Below are 22,810 nucleotides of genomic sequence, written 5' to 3'. Positions count from 1 at the left end.
TATGTAAGCCTTGTACTAGCTTCATTCGGGGCTGCAAGTCTTTGGGACTTGCAATTGCTGGCATTTTAATAAAGACTCCCAATTCAACCTCTTAAAGTGTGGCTTCTCTGTATGTCGCTGATCAGATTCCTGTATAACATTCCCATATAACATTAATACCTATCCTTAACACTTTTCCAGTTGAAAATATAGCATCATTTGACTTTCAGTCATTGGTTTGAACTCATGAGCCTATCTTATAACTGTCAAAACAATATCTTGAGGAAGAAGCCCATTGTGTCTTTGAGAATAAGCAGTAACTTTCCTTGGACTTCTTAGCTTTCAGATCTACACACTGTGACCCTGCCTGCCTACCTTCTTGACAAGCAGTCTTTGGATGCTCACAAGTTCTCTGTGCAGTAAACCTCTCAAATCATCCAGTACTGTTTCTGTTCATTATCAGGTCATGTTACTACTTTGTAACTGTAGTTTTTTTATTACCATAATATACTTTCTTTTCCATGATGCCTTATCTCTGCATATCTCCAACACTATCTAGATCTGTTGACTTTATATCCTAAGTGAAATTGTGGCAGCTAATCATAAAAGGAGAAAACAAACAACTTTATCCCTGAGTTTTCTAATGGTTCCCCTAAATGACCCTATTAGATTCTAGTACAATTAGCAATACTAGGGATCAACTCCTGCTGGGTCATCTTGTAGTTGTTTATAATTAGTATCAGGCCAGTTTCTCAGGCTTTCTAGCTCTTGTCCCTTTGAGGGGTTTTGTAAAGAATCTACAGGATGTTCTGGCAGATGCTGATAGGTCATTTATTGACTTACAGGTATCTACTTGAATTCTAGGAGGCTACTTGTTTTTGTTTCAGTCCTGGGGCTTGAACTCGGGGGCTGAGCACTGTCCCTGAGCTTTTGTATGCAAGGTTAGCACTCTACCACTTGAATCACAGCTCCGTTTCCAGTTTTTCAGTGGTTAATTGCAGATAAGAGGCTCAGAGATTTTCCTGCCTAGGCTGATTTCAAGCCACGATCTTCAGATCTCAGCCTCCTGAATACCTAGGATTACAGGTGTGACCCAGTAGCACCTGCCTTAGGAGGCTACTTTGTCCTTTCTAAAAAGCTCAAAAGCTAGCTTTCTCTCATCCTTGATTTCAGAGATGAACTCTTCCCTCTTCTCCCCTCCCCTCCTTTTTCAGTACTGGTATTCACATTCACTAGGTATACACTCACTCTATAGCTGATCCATGCCTTCACCTTGAACTCTTAAACAATGCTTTGATTCTTCTTTTCAGAAAGATAAGGAGTGCCCTTGATAATGTCCTCTATTCCATAATTCTTTCTGGTTGTGATTTTGTGTTTAACTTGGTTTTGACTCTATCCCATTTTAATCCAATTGCCTAATCTTAAAATATAACTTGTAATTCCGTTTATATATATAAGATATAAAGTCTTTGCAATTTTTTTGTTGTTGAGGAATAGGTTCTTCCTATTCTTATAATAGGAAAGATTTCTGGGGAATGCTGTACTGGAGTTTGAACTCAGGGCCTCATGCGTGGTAGGCAGGTGAAGAAATTTATTTATTTATTTATTTATTTATTTTTGGGTCTGGTCGTGGGGCCTGAACTCTGGGCCTGGGGGCTGTCCCTCAGCTCTTCAGCTCAAGGCTAGCGCTCTACCACTTGAGCTACAGCACCACTTCCAGCTTTTTTTCTTTTTGCTTATGTGGTGCTGGGGAATCGAACCCAGGGCCTCAGGCATGCAAGGCAAGCGCTCTACCACTGAATCACCTTCCCAGCCCCAGAAATTTAATTTTTTATTGTGCCAGTCCTGGGACTTGAATTCAAGACTTCAGGTTTTTGTTTTGTTTTGTTTTTTGTTTTTGGGTCCAGTCATGGGGCCTGAACTCTGGGCCTGGGTGCTGTCCCTCAGCCCTTCAACTCAAGGCTGGCACTCTACCACTTGAGCCACAGCACCACTTCTGGCTTTTTTTTTTTCTTTTTTGCTTATGTGGTGCTGAGGAATCGAACCCAGGGCCTCAGGCATGCAAGGCAAGTGCTCTACCACTGAGCCATCTTCCCAGCCCAGGAATTTAAATTCTATGAGTTTCGTTGTTTCCTAGATAAAGTACTCCATGCCATGTGGTAACATGGGAGCACAGCTTATAGTTTACTAGCTTTGATAAGTTATCTTCCCCAACAGTATTGTACTTAATAAAATTGTACATTCAGTAAAATGTACAACTCTTGCAGGTTTTCTAATGGATGTATACAGCTGTGTCTAGGAAAGATAAAATTTTCTTCTACTCTCATACCATTGGGCAACATAGGTCACTTCAGTGTCCTTAAAAGGTATAGGGATTTCTCCTCAGTAGCAAGCAGGAGTCGGTTCTGCAGCTAGGGTCACCACTAGGTAGCCTGTAATTCAATTCAGTTCTGATGCCTTCTGAATAGGGACAGTTGTCAGGGCCCACAGGTTCAGGGATAGGTTGCAAGCCTGTCCCTGCTTCAGATACTAATCTCAAGCCCCCGTGCTTCTGACTGACAGGCTGTGAACTGGGGCTTCCATAGCCCCCTTTTCAGGTTCAAGTGGCTCACAGAACAAGAAAACATGTAGTGCTGGGTGCCAGTGGCTCATGCCTATAATCCTAGCTACTCAGCAAGCTGGGATTGAGGATCTTGGTTCAAAGCCAGCCTAGGCAGAAGAGTCCCCATGAGACTCTCATCTCCAATTAACTACTAAAAAAAAAAAAACTGAAGTGACTCTGTGGTTCAAGTGGTAGAGTGCTGACCTTGAGCAAAAGAGCTCAAGGACAGCACCTAGGCCTCAAGTTGAAGCCCCACAACCAACAAAAACAAACCCCAACACCTGTAGCAGCTTATTATAAAGCATATAGATGAAGAGATGCATATGTGGGCAGAGACCCTGCAGGGATCTCCGTCTGTACCATTAAATATCCAGACTCTCCAGAACTCTGCTTTTAGAGCTTTTATGGAGAGTTTGTTGTGTATCTAAGCTAATAGGCTGCATAGGGAAGTCCAGCTAGATCTATCTATAGATTCTTTTTATTCTCTGTGTGGTGGCATTCCTATCTCGTAGGAACAGGGTAAGACCCCTTTAAAAGAAAAATTTGGATTGGTGATGTGAATCAAGTGGTAGATTGCCAATTATCCAAGCAAGCCAAGTGAATGTATGAGGCCTTGGCATATGCGTGTGTACACACACACACACACACACACACACTGAGAATCTTATTATCTACTATTAGACATAAAGGTCAGATAGCTGGGTGCCGGTGGCTCACACCTGTAATCCTAGCTACTCAGGAGGCTGAGATCTGAGCATCTCGGTTCAAAGCCAGCCAGGGCAAGAAAATCCATGAGACTCTTATCTCCAATAAACCACTAGAAAAAGCCGGAAGTGGTGCTGTGGCTCAAGTGGTAGAATGCTCGCCTTGAGCTGAAGAGAACAGGGACAGCACCCAAGCCCAGATTTCAAGCACCACAACCGACCAAAAAAAAAAAAAGGTCAGATAATTACTTTATGGCTAGCTCTAAAACAAAAAGGTTCTTATGACCCACCATGTAGGAGAAAAATCTAGTTTCTGTGTCTTCCTGATCAAGGAGTTATAAACCAAGAACAGCAACCAGACTGTGTTCCTCCAGTCATAGTAGCCATGTGATGATCACCTAGGCACACAGAACTTCATCACCTCTAAAAAGTTCCCATGTCCCTTTCTTGTAAATACCAACCCATACAGAAATAATAAGATTCAGGTTTCCACAGTATTCCAGTGTCTGTTCTTGAATTCCTGTAAGTGGGCATTTGTAGCAACTTCTTTCTTACCAAATGTATTTGAAATTCATCCATGTGGTTGTATCTATCCGTGCTTTGTTAACTTCTTTGTTGTGTTTGTTATCCTTGACCCATGGTCTTATTCCTGGTTAACCTTTATGAGGTGGTGGTTTTTTCTTGTTTCCTTTTCCCTCTGTAGTCCTGGACCTGTGGTGGTTTGGGGACCTGAAGGAGAACAGAGCCAGTACATTCCCCTAGGAAAAGCAGAAATCCTTCCTGTTATTTATAAAGTTCAGATCCTGGGTTTTCTAGAATACATGACTTTTCGAGAAAAATCTAGTTTCTCTGGCCTTCCCAGTCAAGGAATTGTACACCATTCTCTATCCTGTTGGAGAGAAGAGTGGGAAGTCTTGCATTGCACAGATCTGGAGGAACCTTTGGCCTTCCAGGGGAGAACATAAACACAATTCTGGCTCTCTCCCCTGGCTCACTAGGACTTTCCTGTTTCAACACCAGGCCAGAAACTTTATGACTAACAGCATTGTTTTCACTTCCAAATAGAGTCACTTGAAAGGCACCCTCACCCATTAGAACTGCAATTAACAAGTTATCAGATTAAACAGAAGATTCTGGACCTTCTCTCCTTCCTAGAAATGGAATCAAAGACTACTTCAAATGCTACCAAGGAACTATTACTGGTGTTCATGCTGTTAATTTTTAGCTGATAAGTGCTGCTCTTTTCATCAAGTGATCTTTTATGTCGATTGTTTACTGGCACTGAACAATGCCAACAGAGAATTTCTTTTTTGTTCATGCCTGTGACATCGTTACGCAGGATTTAAAAGTTTCTCATGGCCATTACAAGAGTTCTGTTGTATGACTAGTCTGTAAATGACTGGGAAGATGGTTTTACAGGTATGAGTATAGTTGTAATTATAAAATGTGTCCCCTGGAAGCCACATGTCCCAGACAAGCTGTGTATAACATCAGTGGGTTTTTGTCAATCAATAACTTGTCTAGTCTTGTTGCAAGAGGAATAAAATAGAAAAAAAGAACCCTTTCCCTTCCCCCAGAAAAATGGCGTGGGGAGAAGGAAATACCCTAAAAAATGTTTGGATTGGGCTGGGAAGGTGGCTCAGTGGTAGAGCGCTTGCCTTGCATGCCTGAGGCCCTGGGTTCGATTCTTCAGCACCACATAAGCAAAAAAAGAAAAAAAGCCGGGAGTGGCGCTGTGGCTCAAGTGGTAGAGCCCTAGCCTTGAGCTGAAGAGCTGAGGGACAGTGCCCAGGCCCAGAGTTCAGGCCCCACAACCGGACCCAAAAAAAAAAAAATGTTTGGATTTATCATGGTGCATCCAGGGCCTGTTCTGATTAGCTAGAATCAAGCTGACTTTGAACTGCCACCCTCAGATCTCAGTCTCCTGAGTAACTAGGATTATAGGCATGAGCCATTACTCCTCCCTGAGATGCTATTTTTTTCTTTTTAATTAGTCATGAGTCTTGAACTAGGGGCCTGGGCACTGTCCTTGAGCTCTTTTTGCTCAAGACTTGCATTCTCTACCACTTTGAGCCACAGCACCACTTCCAGTTTTCTGGTGGTAAATTGGAGACAAGAGTCTCACAGACTTCACAGACTTTCTTGCCCAGACTGGCCTTAAACCATGATCCTCAAATCCCAACCTCCTCAGTAGCTAGGATTACAGGTGTGGGCCACCAGTGCCCATCTCTCCTTTTTTTTTTTCTAAAGCATTATATCTTTGTATGTAAATATATAAATGTTTATTATAGCTATTATCTACCACATTGATATTAAATTGGAAATATTCTTACTGCCTAAAGAGAAATGGATACCTGTCCCCCATAAAACCCCTGTGGTCCTTGGACCATCTATTTGGAGGACTATTTTGGAGATTGTTTTCTGAATGATCTTCAAGGTGTTTGTAATAAAGACAGACTATGCTTATGAATTTTGGAGTGTTTTTCTTACTTTTCCTTTTGTTTCACCTCTCCTCAAACATGACTTTATTTCTTCCTGTTACAAAAGTATTACCTGTAAAATCAAAGCGCTTTAAATTGTCACTCAGGAGTTTTTATGTTGTTGTTGTGGTTGTTGTTGTTGTTGTTGTTTCATTGGTCTTGGGGCTTGGACTCAGGGGCCTGGGTGCTGTCCCTGAGCTTTTTGTGCTCAAGGCTAATGATCTTCCACTTGAGTCACAGCTCCACTTTTGGAACTCCACTTTTGGCTTTTTTGGTGACTAATAGTCTCATGGACTTTCCTGCCTGGGCTGGCTTCCAATCTTGATCCTCAGATCTCAGCCTCCTGAGTAGCTAGTATTACAGGTACATGTAAGCCACTAGCACTCAGTTTTTGTTTGTTTGTTTGTTTTTAAGGAGACTATTAAAAGTATTAATGCTATCCTCTATGTGCCCTCTAGGTCAGCTGACTCGACTCTCTTGCTAGTGTGGTATTCTGGGAAGCACCTTTCCAAACTATTCTGGACTGGCAGAATGGTGCTTAATACACTGTCATGATAATAGCTCTAATAAGCCAAAGACTTGGTCAGGGCTTTCTACAACCCAGCTTTGTTCCAGTAAAACCATCCAGCTAGAGGCTCCTATCAAAAACCACACACATACAGTGAAAATATGAGGCAGTGTTAACCTGATCTATCTGGTCTTAGTTGGCCTTGCAGGCCAGTTTTGTCTGGAGGAACAGGTGTCTTGCATGTGAAGATAGTGCATGCTTCTTCTTGAGCTGCATACCAGTGCCTTCATCCTACCCATGTGCTAGGCCAGGACCCTGCCACTGAGCTGCATCCCAGCATGGGTGCCATTCTGAATTCTTTACTGTCCCTTTTGACATTATTACTGTAACAAAATAAATGGAAAGTATTCAAGGAAAAATTCTTTCACTCATAGTTTAAAGGCAGTTAGACCATGGTTTGTTGTTGTTGGTGGTGGTGGTGGTGGTTGTGTGGCTTGAACTCTGGGCCTGGGCACTGTCCTTTAGCCCTTCAGCTCAAGGCGAGTGCTCTACCACTTGAGCCACAGTGCCACTTCCAGTTTTCTGGTGGTTTATTGGAAATAAGAGTCTCATGGACATTCCTGCTTGGGCTGGCTTTGAACTGTGATCCTCAGATTTCAGCTTTCTTAGTAGCTAGGATTACAGGCATGAGCCACTGGCACCTGGCCCCAGCTTTTTTTTTTTTTTTTTTTTTTTTTTTAAAGGGGGCAGTAATTTGGAGATGAGAGTCTCACAGACTTTCTTGCCCATCTGGCGTACCATAATCCTCAACTCTCAGCCTCCTGAGTAAATAGGATTACACGCAAGAGCCATTGGTGTCCAGCCTAGTTTGTTTTTGATAGGGTCTTGTGCTTTTCCATTGGCTAGTTGGTCGTGAACTGAAGTCCTCATCAGTTCATACCCTGAGTAGTTAAGGGATTACAAGTGTGTGCCACCATGCCCTCTAGTTTTCCTTGAGATGGTACTTTTTTGAAAGCAGTGAACATAGCCATTTTACAGGGAGTAGGAAGGACTCTCACCTTTTAAAATTTCTACATTGTTTGTCCTGGGCATCAGTGGCTCACCAAGTCACTGGCTTTTGACACAATAGTCAAAACAGTGTTGCTTTTCAGTGTAAGCATTATTGTACATGTCTGTAAAAGCATAGAAATGTCTTCTGTAAATAAGAAGATATTTACTTGCACATAAACATTTATGAAATGAAAATTTTCTTGAGAGCTGAGGTCTTTGGATGGTTGCGTGTACAAAGAACATCTTTGGTCCATCTCATCAAAAGACTTATATTGCCCATCATGACATTTCAGATGGCTACAGTCACAAAGTTGTATGTACGCAATTACCAACCACAGTGATACATGCTTCTACATTTTGATCTAATCTTTGTGTGTGTGCTGGTACTGGGGCTTGAACTCAGAGCCTCCATACTCTTGCTTGGCTTTTTTGCTCAACATTGGTGCTCTACTATGTGAGCCACACCTCTACTTCCAGCTCTTTTTGGTGGTTAATTGGAGAGAAGAGTCTGATGGTCTTTCCTGCTTGGGCTTGCTTTGAATCGCAATCCTTACCTCACAACCTCCTGAGAAGCTAGGATTTCAGGTGTTAACTATTGACACTGGTGACTTCTGGTTCAGTCTGTTCTAATGAGCTTTGTCATATTCAAACAGCAGTACTCCCACGTGACTGGCGAATTGGCCTGGCATGAACTTGTGTATTACTTTACCTTCTCAATAACAATAGTATCCTACTGCATGCATTGTATGATGTAACACATTTAATTCTCACAGCTTGTTTATGAATCAGGAAACTGAGGCAGAGCAAGATCTGGTATTGACTTGAATTTCACAGCCACTTTAAAATTAAAGCAGGGCTGGGATCTGATCCCAGGTGAGCGTGTGTGCGTGTGTGTGTGTGTGTGTGTGTGTGTGTGTGTGTGCACGCGCACACGTGTGTGCATGTGTGCTCTCACGCGCATGTGCGTGCATGCATGTATATATGTATGTATGTGTGTTAAGGCAGGGTTTTACTAGGTAGGGTTGGCCTGTAACTTGGTATGTAGCCTAGACTGGCCTCAAACTCCCTGTCCTTTTGTCTCAACCTCTTAATTGCAGGGATTACATTTATGCTATCATGCCTAGCTAGCTGCAAGAGTCTATACAGTTACTGTGTTTTGAAATTGAGAATTTTTCTGATTTTAGAATGTAATACAACATGTATCTGCCTTTGTAATGTCTGTGGTAGAATCTGGGGCACTACCTTAGAAGCAAACCTAATACTTCTGAATCAATACCAATGAATATTTACTCAAAGCTGATTCAGTAAAGATTCTATATAGCCTCATCATTTTGTATAAGGCTTTTTACCACTGAATTTTGTTGTGTTAATAGTTTTTCTGAAATCTGAGGATTTTGGAATTTCAAATAAGAGATTAAGGATCTGTACTATACATGGACTTAAAAAGCTTCATCAGGGACTGGGAGGGTGGCTCAGTGGTAGAGTACTTGCCTCGCGTGCTTGAGGCCCTGGGTTTGATTCCTCAGTACCACATAGCAGAAAAGGCTCTAAGTGGTGCTGTGGCTCAAGTGGTAGAGCGTTAGCCTTGGACTGAAGAGATGAAGGACAGCGCCCAGCCCCGGAGTTCAGGCCCCACGACCAACAACAACAAAAAAAAGCCTTCATCAGATGAAGTGACAGGAAAAGAATTTGTATTTCATATTTTTAAAAACTGACGAAGCTTTTCTCCCATCACAGGAAGCAAGTGTCATCTTTTGGAAAGTTTAGTCAGTGCCAGATGTTTTTTTAATAAAGAAAATGGTGGGGCAGGGAAGGTGGCTCAGTGGTAGAGCGCTTGCCTTGCATGCATGAGGCCCTGGGTTCGATTCCTCAGCACCACATAAGCAGGGGGGAAAAAGCCGGAAGTTACGCTGTGGCTCAACTGGTAGAGTGCTAGCCTTGAGCTGAAGAGCTGAGGGACAGTGCCCAAGCCCAGAGTTCAGACCCCACAACAGGACCTAAAAAAAACAGAAAAGAAAATGGCCACAGGCTGGGAAGGTGGCTCAGTGGTAGAGTGCTTGTCTTGCATGCATGAGGCTCTGGGTTTGATTCTCAGTACCACATAGCAGAAAAAAGCCGGAAGTGGCGCTGTGGCTCAAGTGGTAGAGCACTAGCCTTGAGCTGAAGAGCTGAGGGACAGCGCCCAGGCCCAGAGTTCAGGCCCCACGACTGACAAAGAAAAAAGAAAGAAAAGAAAAGAAAGAAAATGGCCAGGCACCAGTGGCTTAGAGTTCATTTTACCTAGATTTGAATTCTCAGGAACTTACTACATATGTAACAGGGAAAATTAACCACTTTGTGGTCTATGTTTCTTTACCCATACAATAGGGATGGTAGAGTTTTTGCCAAAACTAAGTGACTTAATTACATGTGAAGCACTTTGAACAATACCAAGGGCCTAGTGCCCATTGATATAGCTGTTATTTTGTGGGGTAGGGACTAGAGTTTGAACTTAGGGGTTCTAGCACTTAAACCACTCTCCCTGCTATTGTTATTTCATATTTTGTCACTTGCTACTTTCAGTTTGCATTTCATGACCATGGACATGAATAGAAGAATATATACTTATATATTTGGAGGTGGGCGGGTTGGAGGAGGCCTTGGTCGTGGGGCTTGAACTCAGGGACTGGGCTCTGTCTCTGAGCTCTTTTGCTCAAGACTAGCACTCTGCTACTTGGAACCACAAATTCCAGTTTTCTGGTGATTAATTAGAGATAAGAATCTGACACACTATTCTGCCTGGGCTGCCTTTGAACCACGATCCTCAGATCTCAGCCTCTGAAAAGCTAGGATTACAGGCATGAGCCACCAGTGTCTGGCCTACATAATTTTTTTTTTTTTTTTTTGGGTCCGGTCGTGGGGCCTGAACTCTGAGCCTAGGCGCTGTCCCTCAGCTCTTCAGCTCAAGGCTAGCGCTCTACCACTTGAGCCACAACACCACTTCCGGCTTTTTTCTTTTAGCTTATGTAGTGCTGAGGAATCGAACCCAGGGCCTCATGCATGCAAGGCAAGCGCTCTACCACTGAGCCACCTTCCCAGCCCTGACCTACATAATTTTTGTGTGTGTGCTCCAGTACTGGAACTTGAACTCAGGACCTTGAGCTCTTTGTTGTTTTTTGTTTGTTTTCTCAAGGCTGGTACTCTACCACTTGAGCCATGATTCTACTTTTAGATCATTGCTAATTAATTGAAAATAAGAATGATCCTCAGAACTCAGCCTTCTGAATAGCTAGGATTCCACACATGAGCCACCAGTGTCCAGCAAGGCACATAATTGTGATTTTTAATAATTGGGGTATCTTTCATTTTCATTTGTCCAGTTATATTAACCTCTAGAAAGCTAATCACTGAAAATGATTTTAAAATACTGTTTAAAATTTTTATGCTGATTGGCTGGGAATGTGGTTTAGTAGTAGAGTGCATGCACGAGTCCCTGAGTTCAGTTTCTCAGAACCACATAAATAAATTTTTTTTAAAAGTATGCTGATTGTCCAGCACACATTACAAATGGTCATTTGGTTTGTTTTCATGGTTGGTAGCTTTGGGAGATCCTTGGTCTGCTGCTTCCTTTACATGTCTGATTGCCAGCATCACAGATCTAAATCCACACTTTAGTGTGGAAGGTTTAAGTTACTGTTCTGAAATCTGTTATTTTTTTTTTCTATCATAGCATTTGTGAGTCCAAGTAGGGAGTAGGGACTTGAAGCTTTGTTTATTATTTCCAAAATTAAGGTATTTCAGAATGACAGTAACATCTTAATTAGGGAATTTCCCCTGGAGGAGACAAAAGTTTTCTGTCCTTTTGTTGTTGTTACAAATGCATAAAAGAAAACAATAGGAAGAAAGGTTTTCTTTGGCTCATAGTTTCAGTCTAATATCCCTTGGTCCTGTCACTTTAGGCCTGAGAAGTCTTGGACCATTGTGACTGTGAGAGTATATGGCAAAAGGTACTTGTCTCATGCCAGTCAGGAAGCAGAGAACAAGAAATAGTCCCCAGGACATACCCCCAGTGACCTACTTCCTCCCACCAGTCCCCATCTCTGAAGGTTTCCATCCCTTCCCCATTAGTGGATTAATGCATTAAGTCAGGGCCCTCAAGATCCAGCTGCTTCCCACCCAAGCCCCCATCGTGTGAACCTTTGAAGGACACCTCAGTTAAACCATATCAAGAACCAACCAAGGTAAGTTGGAAACTGTTTTTTTTTGGGTCCAGTTGTGGGGCCTGAACTCTGGGCCTGGGCGCTGTCCCTCAGCTCTTCAGCTCAAGGCTAGCGCTCTACCACTTGAGCCACAGCGCCACTTCCGGCTTTTTTTTTTTTCTTTTTGCTTATGTGGTGCTGAGGAATCGAACCTAGGGCCTCAGGCATGCAAGGCAAGGGCTCTACCACTGAGCCACCTTCCCAGCCCCGTGGAAACTGTTATATTTAATAATCCATACAGCTTTATGGGATAGGAGCCTTCATCTCTGACTTCAGGTGAGCGAATTAAAGCTGAGAGAAGCTAAGCAATTTTAACTCAGGTTTCTTTGTGTTAATTATAAGCATATATAAATCAGTGATGATTTCCTCTCAGACCTGCAAATGCTGCTTTGTCTCTGCCTATCCCCTGTGTTTTGTAGATTGTATCCTATTTTATCTTTCTTCAAGTGGAAGATGAATAGTAGATGGCCTTGTATTGTATTGTTGTGAAGTCCTGAATCCTAATCCAATTATTATTTATTTCTTCCAGGGTCCTATCCTTCTCCCAAAGCTGGAGCAACCCTCGTGGTGTACAAGGACTTGCTAGTGCTCTTTGGAGGCTGGACGAGGCCAAGTCCTTATCCCCTACATCAACCAGAGAGATTTTTTGATGAAATACACACTTATTCTCCATCTAAAAACTGGTAAGTTGCAATGATACGCTCCTTTAAATCTGGGTTGTGGGGAGATTTTTTTTGCTTTTTTCTTTTGCCAGTCCTAGGGCTCGAACTCAGGGCTATTCCTGAGTTTTAGTGCTCAGTCAGGGCTAGCATTATACTATGTTGAGCCACAGATTCACTTCGGTTTTCTCTGTTTTCTCGTGGTTAATTGGAGATAAGAGTCTCACAGACTTTCCTGCCCCAGCAGCCTTTGAACTGTACTCCTCAGATCTCAGCCTCCTGAGTAGCTGGGATTGTACACATGAGCCACCACTGCCTGACTCTTTTTTCTGTTTTGTAGCTTTTTTTTTTCCCCAGGGCTGAGGACCAAACCCAGGGCCTTGCGCACACCAGGCAGGTGCCCTTCCGCTGGGCTAAACCTCCAGCCCCTCTTTTTTTTTTTTTTTTTTAAGGCAGGATCTCCATCTATAGTCCAGGCTAGCCTTGCACTCACAATCTTCCTACCTCAGCCTCCCAAGGGAAGCAGGTTTATGTCATCACACTGTGTTTAAGGTTTTAAATCAATGTCTTTTATCTTTTTAGTCTCCAGAATCCCTTTTAGAATTTGATGATAGCTGTGGACTTTTTTTGTTGTGGGGAGGTTATACAGAGATTATTGCTTACAGTTTCAAAGGATTTACACAGAGACCCTAAGTTAAAAACTTTTTTTTTTGCCAGTTCCAGGGCTTGAACCTAGGGCCTGAGTACTGTCCCTGAACTTCTTTTGCTCAAGGCTAGCACTGTACCACTTGAGCCACAGTGCCACTTCTGGCTTTTTCTGTTTATGTGGTACTGAGGACTGGAACCCAGGGCTTCATGCATGCTAGGCAGGCAAGCACTCTACCACTAAGCCACATTCCCAGCCCTACAAACTCTTTTTTTCTTCTTTTTTTTTTGTCATGGGGCCTGAACTCTGGGTCTGAATGCTGTCCCTCAGCTCTTCAGCTCAAGGCTATCTACCACTTGAACCACAGAGCCACTTATGGCTTTTTCTGCTTATGTGGTGCTGAGAGGTCAAACCCAGGGCCTCATGCATGTGAGGCAAGCATTCTACCACTGAGCCACCTGCCCAGCCCTACAAACACTTTTTTATAGAGAAAAGATAGATTTATTCTTCTTCCAAGAGAAAATGAGCCAACCACTAGTGGTTCTTGCCTGTAATTCTGGCTACTCAAAAGTCTGAGATCTAAAGATCTCAGTCAGTTCAGAGACATCCTAGGCAGACAAATCTGTGAGACTCCTATCTCCAATTAACCAGTAACAAGCCATAAGTGGAGGAGTGGCTCAAGCAATAGAACACTAGCTATGAGTGGAAAAGTGAAATGTGAGTAAAAAAGTGAGAGCTTGAGGCCCCGAGTTCAAGCCCTAGTACTGGCATGCACATTTATGCATACATATATGCACACACCCTACAACAAAAACAAGAAGTTAATTAATGACAGTGTGGAAGTTGTAGAAGCTTACTCCCTCTGATTAGTGTAGATCCAGTTGCTTTCTTTACTTGCCACATCTGCAAGACAGAATCAGTTATTTTTCAGCCATGTCTTGGGTTGTCTTTTTGTTGTTGTTGGTGGTGGTTTTGGCGCTTGAACTCTGGGCCTGGGCACTGTCCCTCAGCTCTTCAGCTCAAGGATAGCACTCTACCACTTGAGCCACAGCGCCACTTCTGGTTTTTGGTGGCTAATTTGAGATAAGAGTTTCATGGACTTTCCTGCCCATGCTGGCTTTGAACCGTGATCCTCAGATTTCAGCCTCCTGAGTAGCTAGAATTACAGGCATGAGCCCAGCTAGCACCCGGCTTAGGTTGTCATTTTTAATGAATGCCTGCTTAACCACTTTTTGCCTTAATCTTGTAAAGTCAGAAGCAGATGATACTGACTTCTGGGCTTCCTCTTGTCTGTTTACACTAGGTGGAATTGCATTGTAACAACACATGGGCCACCTCCTATGGCTGGTCACTCCTCCTGTGTGATAGATGATAAAATGATTGTCTTTGGTGGCTCTTTAGGATCCAGGCAAATGTAAGTAAATACTTCCGGGCATAAAGGTCAGAAGTGTGAACTAGTCAGGACTGGTATTTTTGAGCATGATTCTAATTAACCCAACGAGTTATTTTACCTTACCTTTCAATTCTTTGGTGCTCTAGTCACAGACCAAGTTATGTAGAGTCGCTTCCTGTTGGATGTGTGGTAGGACCTAGTTGGAATGGAGCCTTCATTTTGATTGCTGTACTGTGCCTGAAGAAGTCTGCCTTCCAAGAAGTGAGGTGCATCATTGACAGGACAGGTGGAAATTGTAGACTCTCCAAATGGGATAGGTTGTGGGAGAGTAGGTAAAAGCCAGAGAATCATAAGGTTCTCCATCTTTAGCCATAACTCGCCAGAGTCAGCCCTGGCTATCTGGTTCAGCAGCAGCAGCCGCAGGAGTTCTTGTTTGTCCCTTGCTCTGGAGGTGATTAGCTGCCAGTAGTACAATCATTGCAGACCTAAGCCTGTTCTCTTCGACACCAAACTCTCCACATCACATTTTCAGAAGTATGGAAAGATGAAAGGCACTGCCTTCCAGATGAGAGGACTAGAATTTAACTTTGGGCGCTGTCATGCCTATGTCCAGTGTGTGAACAGTAGACCTTAAAGAGGTGACTGGTAGAGACTGCTTTCTGGGACTCTGGGTTACCATGCTGCTGTCTTGAGAACTAGAGATGCACCTGGTCCTTGATAAAACTGCAGCTCTTGTTAGCTGCTGAAATTACTTTTGGTAGTTAGAATCAAAAAAGCTTTTAACTCCCTGAACAGTGCTTAAGCTGTCTTTTGAATTTTTTTCCCCCTTTCCTTGTGGATTTTGTTTTTGAAGGGTAATAGTGTGACCAATAACCATTTCTGGCTAGCACCAGTTAACTTATTCTTTCGATATTAGTGTGTGAGATACAGCTCAGAAGAGGCCTTAAACCAGCTCTACAGAGTAGCAGTATTTCTGTTTGATAGTGATAGATAAGGAACTCAGAGTTGAAGAAAATGACGTTTCTTATTGAAGCTGTGGAGCTGGTATTCAGCTAGTCTTTCTGGTTCTAAAGCATCTGAACTCTGGAGAATTTATCCAAAGCTGCTTCCATCCTGGACAGCCTGTGTATGTGAAAATGGTACAAGTTCACTGGCTAGCCACAGGTATAAGAACTCCCATCACCAGTGTGGTCCTTTAGTTCCAGCTTCCTCATCTTTCTGTCCTTATCTCACAGGAGCAATGATGTCTGGGTTCTTGACCTTGAGCAGTGGGCATGGTCCAAGCCGAACATCTCCGGCCCCAGTCCTCATCCCCGAGGTGGCCAATCTCAGGTGCTCGGGAATTAAATAACTATTCAGCAAACACTGTAGCATCTTTCAGTTAGGACGGGAGAGGGAGGAGGGAGTCAGGTAAGATGCCAGTTTGTACTAAGGCAAAGATAATTTATCATTCTTTTTTGCTACTTTTTTTTTTAACCTTCTGATAGGTCATAGTATTTATAATGGCTTTTACTATGCCTCTCCCCCGAAGTATTTACTACTTCATTTCTTAAGAGAATCCTACATTTTTTTTTTTTTGGTTGATACTCTCCTGTTACTATTGATTAAATAAGAAAGAATGTATCCACTCAAAAGAGTATGAATGTACCCATTCAGGCAAATCATCAGTAATTTGTTCAAAAGATCAGAATTGACAAGGCTTGTGGAGCAGGAGAGATTATGATAACTAGAATACTCTCCTCTGGGAGCTGGATATTTTATTTTTAATGTATCACTAAAGTGTGGAAAGTCAGATGCCTTTGTTTTATGTGTTTAAATTTCTCCCCCTCCTCAGATTGTCATAGATGATGCAACTATCTTAATCCTTGGAGGGTGTGGCGGTCCCAATGCTGTGAGTATTGTTTGTGCCACATTCTCATGCCTGTGCTACAGTGTTTAAAACTTGCTCACCCTGTCTTACATTGTGAGAGTGTGAAAAGCTCTTCATGTGACAGCATGATCACCTAGAGAATGCCTTTCTACTTTGCATTTGCTGTCCTTTTCTGTACTACTTTTAGGTGTGGGGAGATGCCTTTAATCAAAGACACTTGTTCCTTGAATAGTCTGTCTGTCTGTCTCTCTCTCTCTCTCCTCTCCCCTCTCTCTCTCTCTTTCTTTCTTTTTCTTTCTTTCTTTCTTTCTTTCCTTTCTTTCTTTCTTTTTTCTTTCTTTCTCTTTCTTTCTTTCTTTCTTTCTTTCCTTCTTTCTCTTTCTTTCTCTCTTCCTCCCCTCCCCTCCCCTCCCCTCCCCTCTTCTCGGGTCTGTGTGCTGTCCCTGAGCTCTTTTGCTCAAGACTAGCGCTCTACTACTTTGAGCCACAGCTTCACTTCTAGTTTTTGAGTGGTTAATTGGAGATAAGAGTCTCACAGGGACTTTTCTGCTCTGGCTGGCTTTAAAGCACAGTCCTCAGATCTTAGCCTCCGGAGTAGCTATGATGATAGGAGTGAGCCACTGGTGCCCAGCTGAATAATTGTATCATTATTCTTTCTATTTCCTCTTTAAGCAATAAAGTTTACTGCTATCATCTTTTTTCAAAGTGGAGAAGACAGTAGAACAGAAAAATCGATTACCAGTTGCCAAAGTACACACTGGATATGTTTAATATTCAGAAAATTAGGGAGCTAGGAGTGTGACTTAAGTGGTAGAGTGCCTGTTCAGCAAGCACATAGGTTCAAACCCCAGTACCACCAAAAAATTAATTGCCTCATGTAGAGTTATGGATATTATTTCTCCCCCCCTCTGCCCCCCCAACACAGGAAGCCTCGTCACAGTTGACTCGAGGGTCACCAGCACAATTCCATGTCAGGACACTCAGTGGTAATGCAGGCACAACGGAATGAATGAAAACCCTCTGAAGAGTCCCAGGCAACACAGCTTTAAGACTGCAGCTCTGTATGTATGTTGTAGCATGTATCACACCTAAACCCTATTGTTGCTCCTTTTTCTATAGCTGTTCAAGGATGCTTGGTTGTTGCATATGCACCCAGGTCCCTGGGCCTGGCAGCCACTCAAGGTAGAAAATGAAGATCATGGAGCTCCTGAGTTGTGGTGCCATCCAGCCTGCCGGGTAAGTGGGGAACTGACACACCAGCAGGGAAGGTCCCAAACAAAATTACTTCAGCAAATTTCAAAGAAAATTTGTGCACAAAAGAGGTAGATGTTAGCCGGGCGTGGTGGCTTATGCCTGTAATCCTAGCTACTCAGGAGGCTGAGATCTGAGGATCATAGTTCAGAGCCAGCTGGGCCAGGAAAGACCATGAAACTCTTATCTCAAATAAACTACCAGAAAAACCAGAAGTGGCACTGTGGTTCAAATGGTAGAACAGTAGCCTGAGCTAAAGAGCTGAGGGACAGTGCCCAGGCCCAGAGTTCAAGCCCCATGACTGACCACACACACACACACACACCATGACTGACCCCCCCCCCCCCCCACACACACACACACACGGGCAAATAAATAAATGAACCACTAAATGGGAGACATGAGTGGCTCCACTCACCCTAAGTCCCAAGTTTAAGCACCTTTTTGTCTATGAAATATTCCCCAGAGTCCCTCAAACAAAAATTGATCCTCCCTCCACTCCACCCCTGTTCTGTGGCTATAGCCAATGACTGTGCATGTCACACTATAGCACCCATGTTCCCGTGTCTCACCCATCCAGCATAGAACACAGAGTCTACAGATCATTTTATCTCTGTATCGTACAAAACAGTAGCTCCTTCCAGATGATGGAGCTGAGATGTTTTAGAGTTGAATGATCAAATTGTAGAAGAGGCTGTGAGCACAAGTCCTTTGTCTTCTAGGTGGGACAGTGTGTGGTGGTCTTCAGCCAGGCTCCTAGTGGGAGAGCCCCCCTCAGCCCCAGTTTGAACTCTCGCCCATCACCTATCAGTGCCACTCCTCCAGCTCTGGTCCCTGAAACAAGAGAGTACCGCTCCCAGTCTCCAGTAAGGAGTATGGATGAAGTGCCATGTGTTAACGGCCGCTGGGGAACCCTGAGGCCCAGGGCTCAAAGGCAGACACCCTCAGGTTCTCGGGAAGGGAGCCTCTCCCCTGCCAAAGGAGACGGCTCTCCCATTCTCAATGGTGGGAGTTTGTCTCCAGGAGCAGCAGCTGTCGGTGGGACTTCCTTGGACAGTCCTGTGCAGGCCATCTCTCCAGGCACCCCATCTGCCTCTGAAGGATATGATCTGAAGATGGGACTTCCTCTGGCCCCACGTAGAGGGTCATTACCAGATCAGAAGGATCTGAGATTAGGGTCAATCGATCTGAATTGGGACCTGAAACCTACTTCCAGCAGCAATCACGTGGATGGCATGGACAGCAGGACAGTTGGGGGGAGTATGAGACACCCTGTGGAACAGACCAATGGTGTGCATACCCCACCCCATGTGGCCAGTGCCCTGGCAGGGGCCGTCTCCCCTGGTGCCCTGCGGCGGAGTCTGGAAGCCATCAAAGCGATGTCATCCAAAGGCCCCTCGGCCTCTGCAGCACTAAGTCCTCCTCTTGGGTCTTCTCCAGGCTCCCCTGGAAGCCAGAACCTGAGCAGTGGAGAAACAGTGCCCATCCCTCGCCCAGGGCCAGCCCAAGGTGATGGACATTCCCTACCTCCCATTGCCCGCCGCCTGGGCCATCACCCTCCACAGTCCCTCAATGTTGGCAAACCCCTGTACCAGAGCATGAACTGCAAGCCCATGCAGATGTACGTGCTGGACATTAAAGATACGAAGGAACGGGGCCGTGTGAAGTGGAAAGTATTTAATAGCAGTTCTGTGGTTGGACCTCCAGAAACCAGCCTGCACACAGTGGTACAAGGCAGGGGTGAACTCATCATATTTGGAGGACTCATGGACAAAAAGCAGAACGTGAAGTACTATCCTAAAACAAACGCCTTGTACTTTGTGCGTGCAAAGAGATAATGTGTGCAGAACCCTTTTCCCTTTCTGTGGCTTTTAATTTGGAATTTTCCAGTGTGCAAGCATTTGGACTGAGACCTGGGGAAACAACAGCCTTTGTCTCATAGCCAAAACTCAACTCCAGCTCCCAGCCTCCCTCCATTAATAAGAAAAAATTATATATAAATATAAATATAAATATATATATATTATATAGCCAATTCTGTTTACACAAAAAGAGAGACCTCCGTCCTGGTTCAGATAAAATTGTTGCTGTTTTAGTAGAGACTGTGCTGCTTTTTTCTACTTTGCTGATAACTAGACCAAGAAGTTAGGGAACAGACTAACAGCAGTAACTTTCTAAAAGGAACTGAAGAACCCTGGTAAATTCTTATGTGGCCTTCTCAGAATTTACAAACAAAAACGACAGGCTTAGATAGGATGCACAGGAGGAGGCACCAAACCCCATGCTGCAGGGTAACCTAATGAAGAAACCGTCCTTCCTCTTCTCTCAAAACCACAGAGGACCTGTGACAGCACTGCAGGAATGCCTGTGCCTGGTCTCTTCTGCCCCGTATGATGATGGAAATCACCCAATGAGATTTTGTCCATGCGTGCCAGGATCATGGAGAAAAAAAACGTTTACGCAGCTGACTTGTCTGCCATGGCTGCTGGTCTTTTGAGTGCTCCCCTCCATGTCTCAGAACACATTTGGTATCTGGTTGTGGAACTTTCTGACAATCCTTTTTGGTTGCAAGTTGCCAAAATCCATATTTGTTCTCTTTTTCCTTCTAGAATTGGGTCCTCAGAGGCTGTTTTGCCCACTTTTAGCTTTTAGACTGCTTCTTCCTCTGCCTGCCTCCCCAGCCGCCGCGCGCCCCCCCCCCCCCCCCCCCCCCCCCGTCACCTTGGTTTTTGGGTTGGTTTGGTGTTGCATATAGATTTTTTTAAGCCCTAAATTTTTTTCTCACTGTGTTTCCTTTACAAAGCTCAGGTGCTTGCAGAAATCAAACATTTCTTCAAAAATATTGTTAGAACATTTTGTTTGGTGTCACTAGGCGCTAGTAGAGAATTCTGAAATTTCAGTATTGTGGGAAAAAAGTTCCTTGACGCCTCAAGAGACACTTCCCCTTGTGTGACCCTCTCCTCCTCTCCCCACGCAGCGTTCACTTCTGTATTTGATTTGTTTCAGACAGCTATACACTTATTTCCAAATTTCATTGGATACACTCAGTGTAGAAGGTTGAAATGGACCCTAGAAGGGAATTCTGGTAACATTTCTCCCAGAAAGAGTTTTTCCTCTTTTGATGTGTCATCTTCTGCCTTGCTGTTGCCTGGTGACCAAGTTGAATACTAGGTACTTGATGCCATGTGGCTGGCCTAGGGAGCAGCTCCATCCTTTGTGTTTGTCTTGTTTATGTGTCACCAAACAGGGCTTGGGTTCTTAAAGTGCAACCAAGTAGAATCTTCTTTGGTTGATTTAGAAAATTACAAGGTACTAGTCTTAGTCTCTAAACTGTGTCTTGGACAGAGATGTCAACGTAAGTTTATTTCAGGTGGCACCATTTTAATAAGCACTCATCAGAGGATTTTTATTTTGCCATTAAGAGTTAATATCAAAACCTCTTATCTCCCGGCCCCACACACTCTTTTTCTTAGAAGCATCTATCAGGCATAAGCCAGCTGCAGCTGGCCCTGGGTTCCTGGCTCTTAGCCAGCACTTTGCAGTCTGTCCAATAAGCATATGTTCTATTACATCACATTAAATCTTTCCCCTAGCCATTATCCATTTGGTCTTGGTGGAAAAGCTCCGCCTCTACCCCCCTCACGCCCATGCCAAGCCCAGCCCACTCATGGGGAGGGGTATGTGTTCCGATAATGTCTCTTCATGTTCTCTCAGATGAGGAAACAACCATGTGCCTACTTCCCATGGTGTCCCACTGCTTAAAGCTGCATACTTGGCTTCCCAAGCTCCCTGATCTGCAACTGTGGCCAGTCCTTTTTTGGCCATGACTGTTCAGTCCAGTGGGGCCTTCTACAGAGTGAAGCCAGCCAACAGTGTGTGATTCTGGCATTGCTGCGCTGAACCTTGTTTGTGTGGACAGTGCCTCCAGACTCAGTTTCTAGTAAATACTTTGAAAAATCTGAATCTCCACTTTAATCTTTCCCTCTGTCCTGTGGCCTTCCTAAGCTGGCTGTTAACCTGTTGATTCCTTGTACTTCTTTTTTCCTCCAAGTAGGCAAGTAACGGGAATGTTGATACTCTTAGAGAACAAAGTGGTTCCTGTAACTCCATAGTATCCAGTATTACCCACGCTGCTAGTAACCAGGCCATTCGTTTACAGCCCTTGGAGAGAAAGAAGGGTGGGCCTCATCTGCATCCAGTAGCTTGAGTCTCAGTGGTGTGTTGACTCCTGGGCACTCTGGGCCTGTACTGTGGGAAAGCGACTCAGCGCCATCAGTGATTGTCTCCTCAGGCTCTTGTGGGGGACAGGTGCATTCGTCCTTCCTGTGTTCTCCCTAAAGTGAGCATTCCCGAAGCTCCACCAGATTAGAGTTGACCACAGCCCTTCTTTGACATGATACCAACATTGTCTTAAGAGTCACTGAGAGACATGAGACAACATATTTCTTTTTAAACCCTCAGGAGCACCTAAAGCAAGTATTTATCAGTATTTAGGTATTTAAATACATCTTGTTTCTACTTGAAGCTTTAATCCCTTCCATTCCTGCAAGTGTGCCTTTGAGAGCCCCTGGGTCATATTGACTTCATCAGTCACCTGGTTGGCTGCCATGGAACAATTTGAGTTTCTTCTACCTTCTTGGACAGTGCTACCTGGTTCTCTTCATTTCACACATTGTGCAGCAGAGAGCTATCTGTATTTTTACTTATTTCTACCTTCCTTCCACAGTTGGGGGGTGGGCTTTACACTTCACCATCCCTCACATTTTGGGAGCACTAATTAGATGTTGAAAGAAACGTCAATTGTGTTGTAAGGCAATCTTGGGCTTACTCTCCTCCTGGTCCTCTGTGGGTTGATTTGATGAAACCATGATTTGATGCTGAAACCATGAACTATCAGGAACTATGTTGGAACTCTTAAATAAAGAAGAAACGAAGAGAAGGAAGAAAGAAAATTACTGTGAGAAGTCTTGACTTTGGAGGACAGAAAGCCACTGGCCAGTGGAGGACAAGGGGATAGTTCCCTTTGCTTCACCTTATCTTTCTAGGTTTCCTTCTGCTTCCGCTTTTTTCCTTCCCCTTCAAAGTGATAAGTCTGGTTGGTTTACCAGTCTGTCCTTGTCCTCATGGTGATCCTGGCATGGTATGTGCATTGCTTTGCATTATCTGTGGTCTCTCACCATCACACAGGTCAGTTGGGAGGATCTACCATGTCCAGGGGCAAGGAAGCCTGTGCTCTGTGTGACTCCCCCTGGGAACACATTCTGCCCGTCACTGGTAAGCTGCTCCCTCTTGCCACGTTCCTTGTGAGTGAGAGCAGACTGGGGTGTTTACTGTTTGTACTCTCTCTATTCGCCTCTGTCCCCTTCCCACCAACCAGGGCTCGTGTCAGTGCACACTCCTTGTGCCCTGGCAAAGTTGGTGCTGTGAGTG

The 22,810-nt window shown here is 44.0% G+C and overlaps 1 protein-coding gene across 1 annotated transcript in view; it reads left to right on the top strand.

Annotated features, from left to right (window-relative positions):
• Positions 1 to 20,674, top strand: part of Fbxo42 (F-box protein 42) — a 68,985-nt gene extending 48,311 nt beyond the window's left edge. Inside the window, exons 6-11 of the mRNA XM_042669735.1 lie at positions 12,091 to 12,244; positions 14,170 to 14,280; positions 15,495 to 15,591; positions 16,094 to 16,150; positions 17,249 to 17,365; positions 18,103 to 20,674. Coding sequence (XP_042525669.1) covers positions 12,091 to 12,244; positions 14,170 to 14,280; positions 15,495 to 15,591; positions 16,094 to 16,150; positions 17,249 to 17,365; positions 18,103 to 19,218 — 1,652 coding nt within the window. The 3' untranslated portion in view covers positions 19,219 to 20,674. The remainder of the gene's footprint in view (positions 1 to 12,090; positions 12,245 to 14,169; positions 14,281 to 15,494; positions 15,592 to 16,093; positions 16,151 to 17,248; positions 17,366 to 18,102) is intronic.
• Positions 20,675 to 22,810: the final 2,136 nt, after the last annotated feature.

The sequence above is a fragment of the Dipodomys spectabilis genome, unplaced genomic scaffold (assembly GCF_019054845.1).
Source record: "Dipodomys spectabilis isolate Male_0828 unplaced genomic scaffold, ASM1905484v1 ptg000504l, whole genome shotgun sequence".
Taxonomy (NCBI): domain Eukaryota; kingdom Metazoa; phylum Chordata; class Mammalia; order Rodentia; family Heteromyidae; genus Dipodomys; species Dipodomys spectabilis.
The sequence above is the reverse complement of the archived record's forward strand: the minus strand, read 5'-3'. Positions and strand labels throughout refer to the sequence as shown.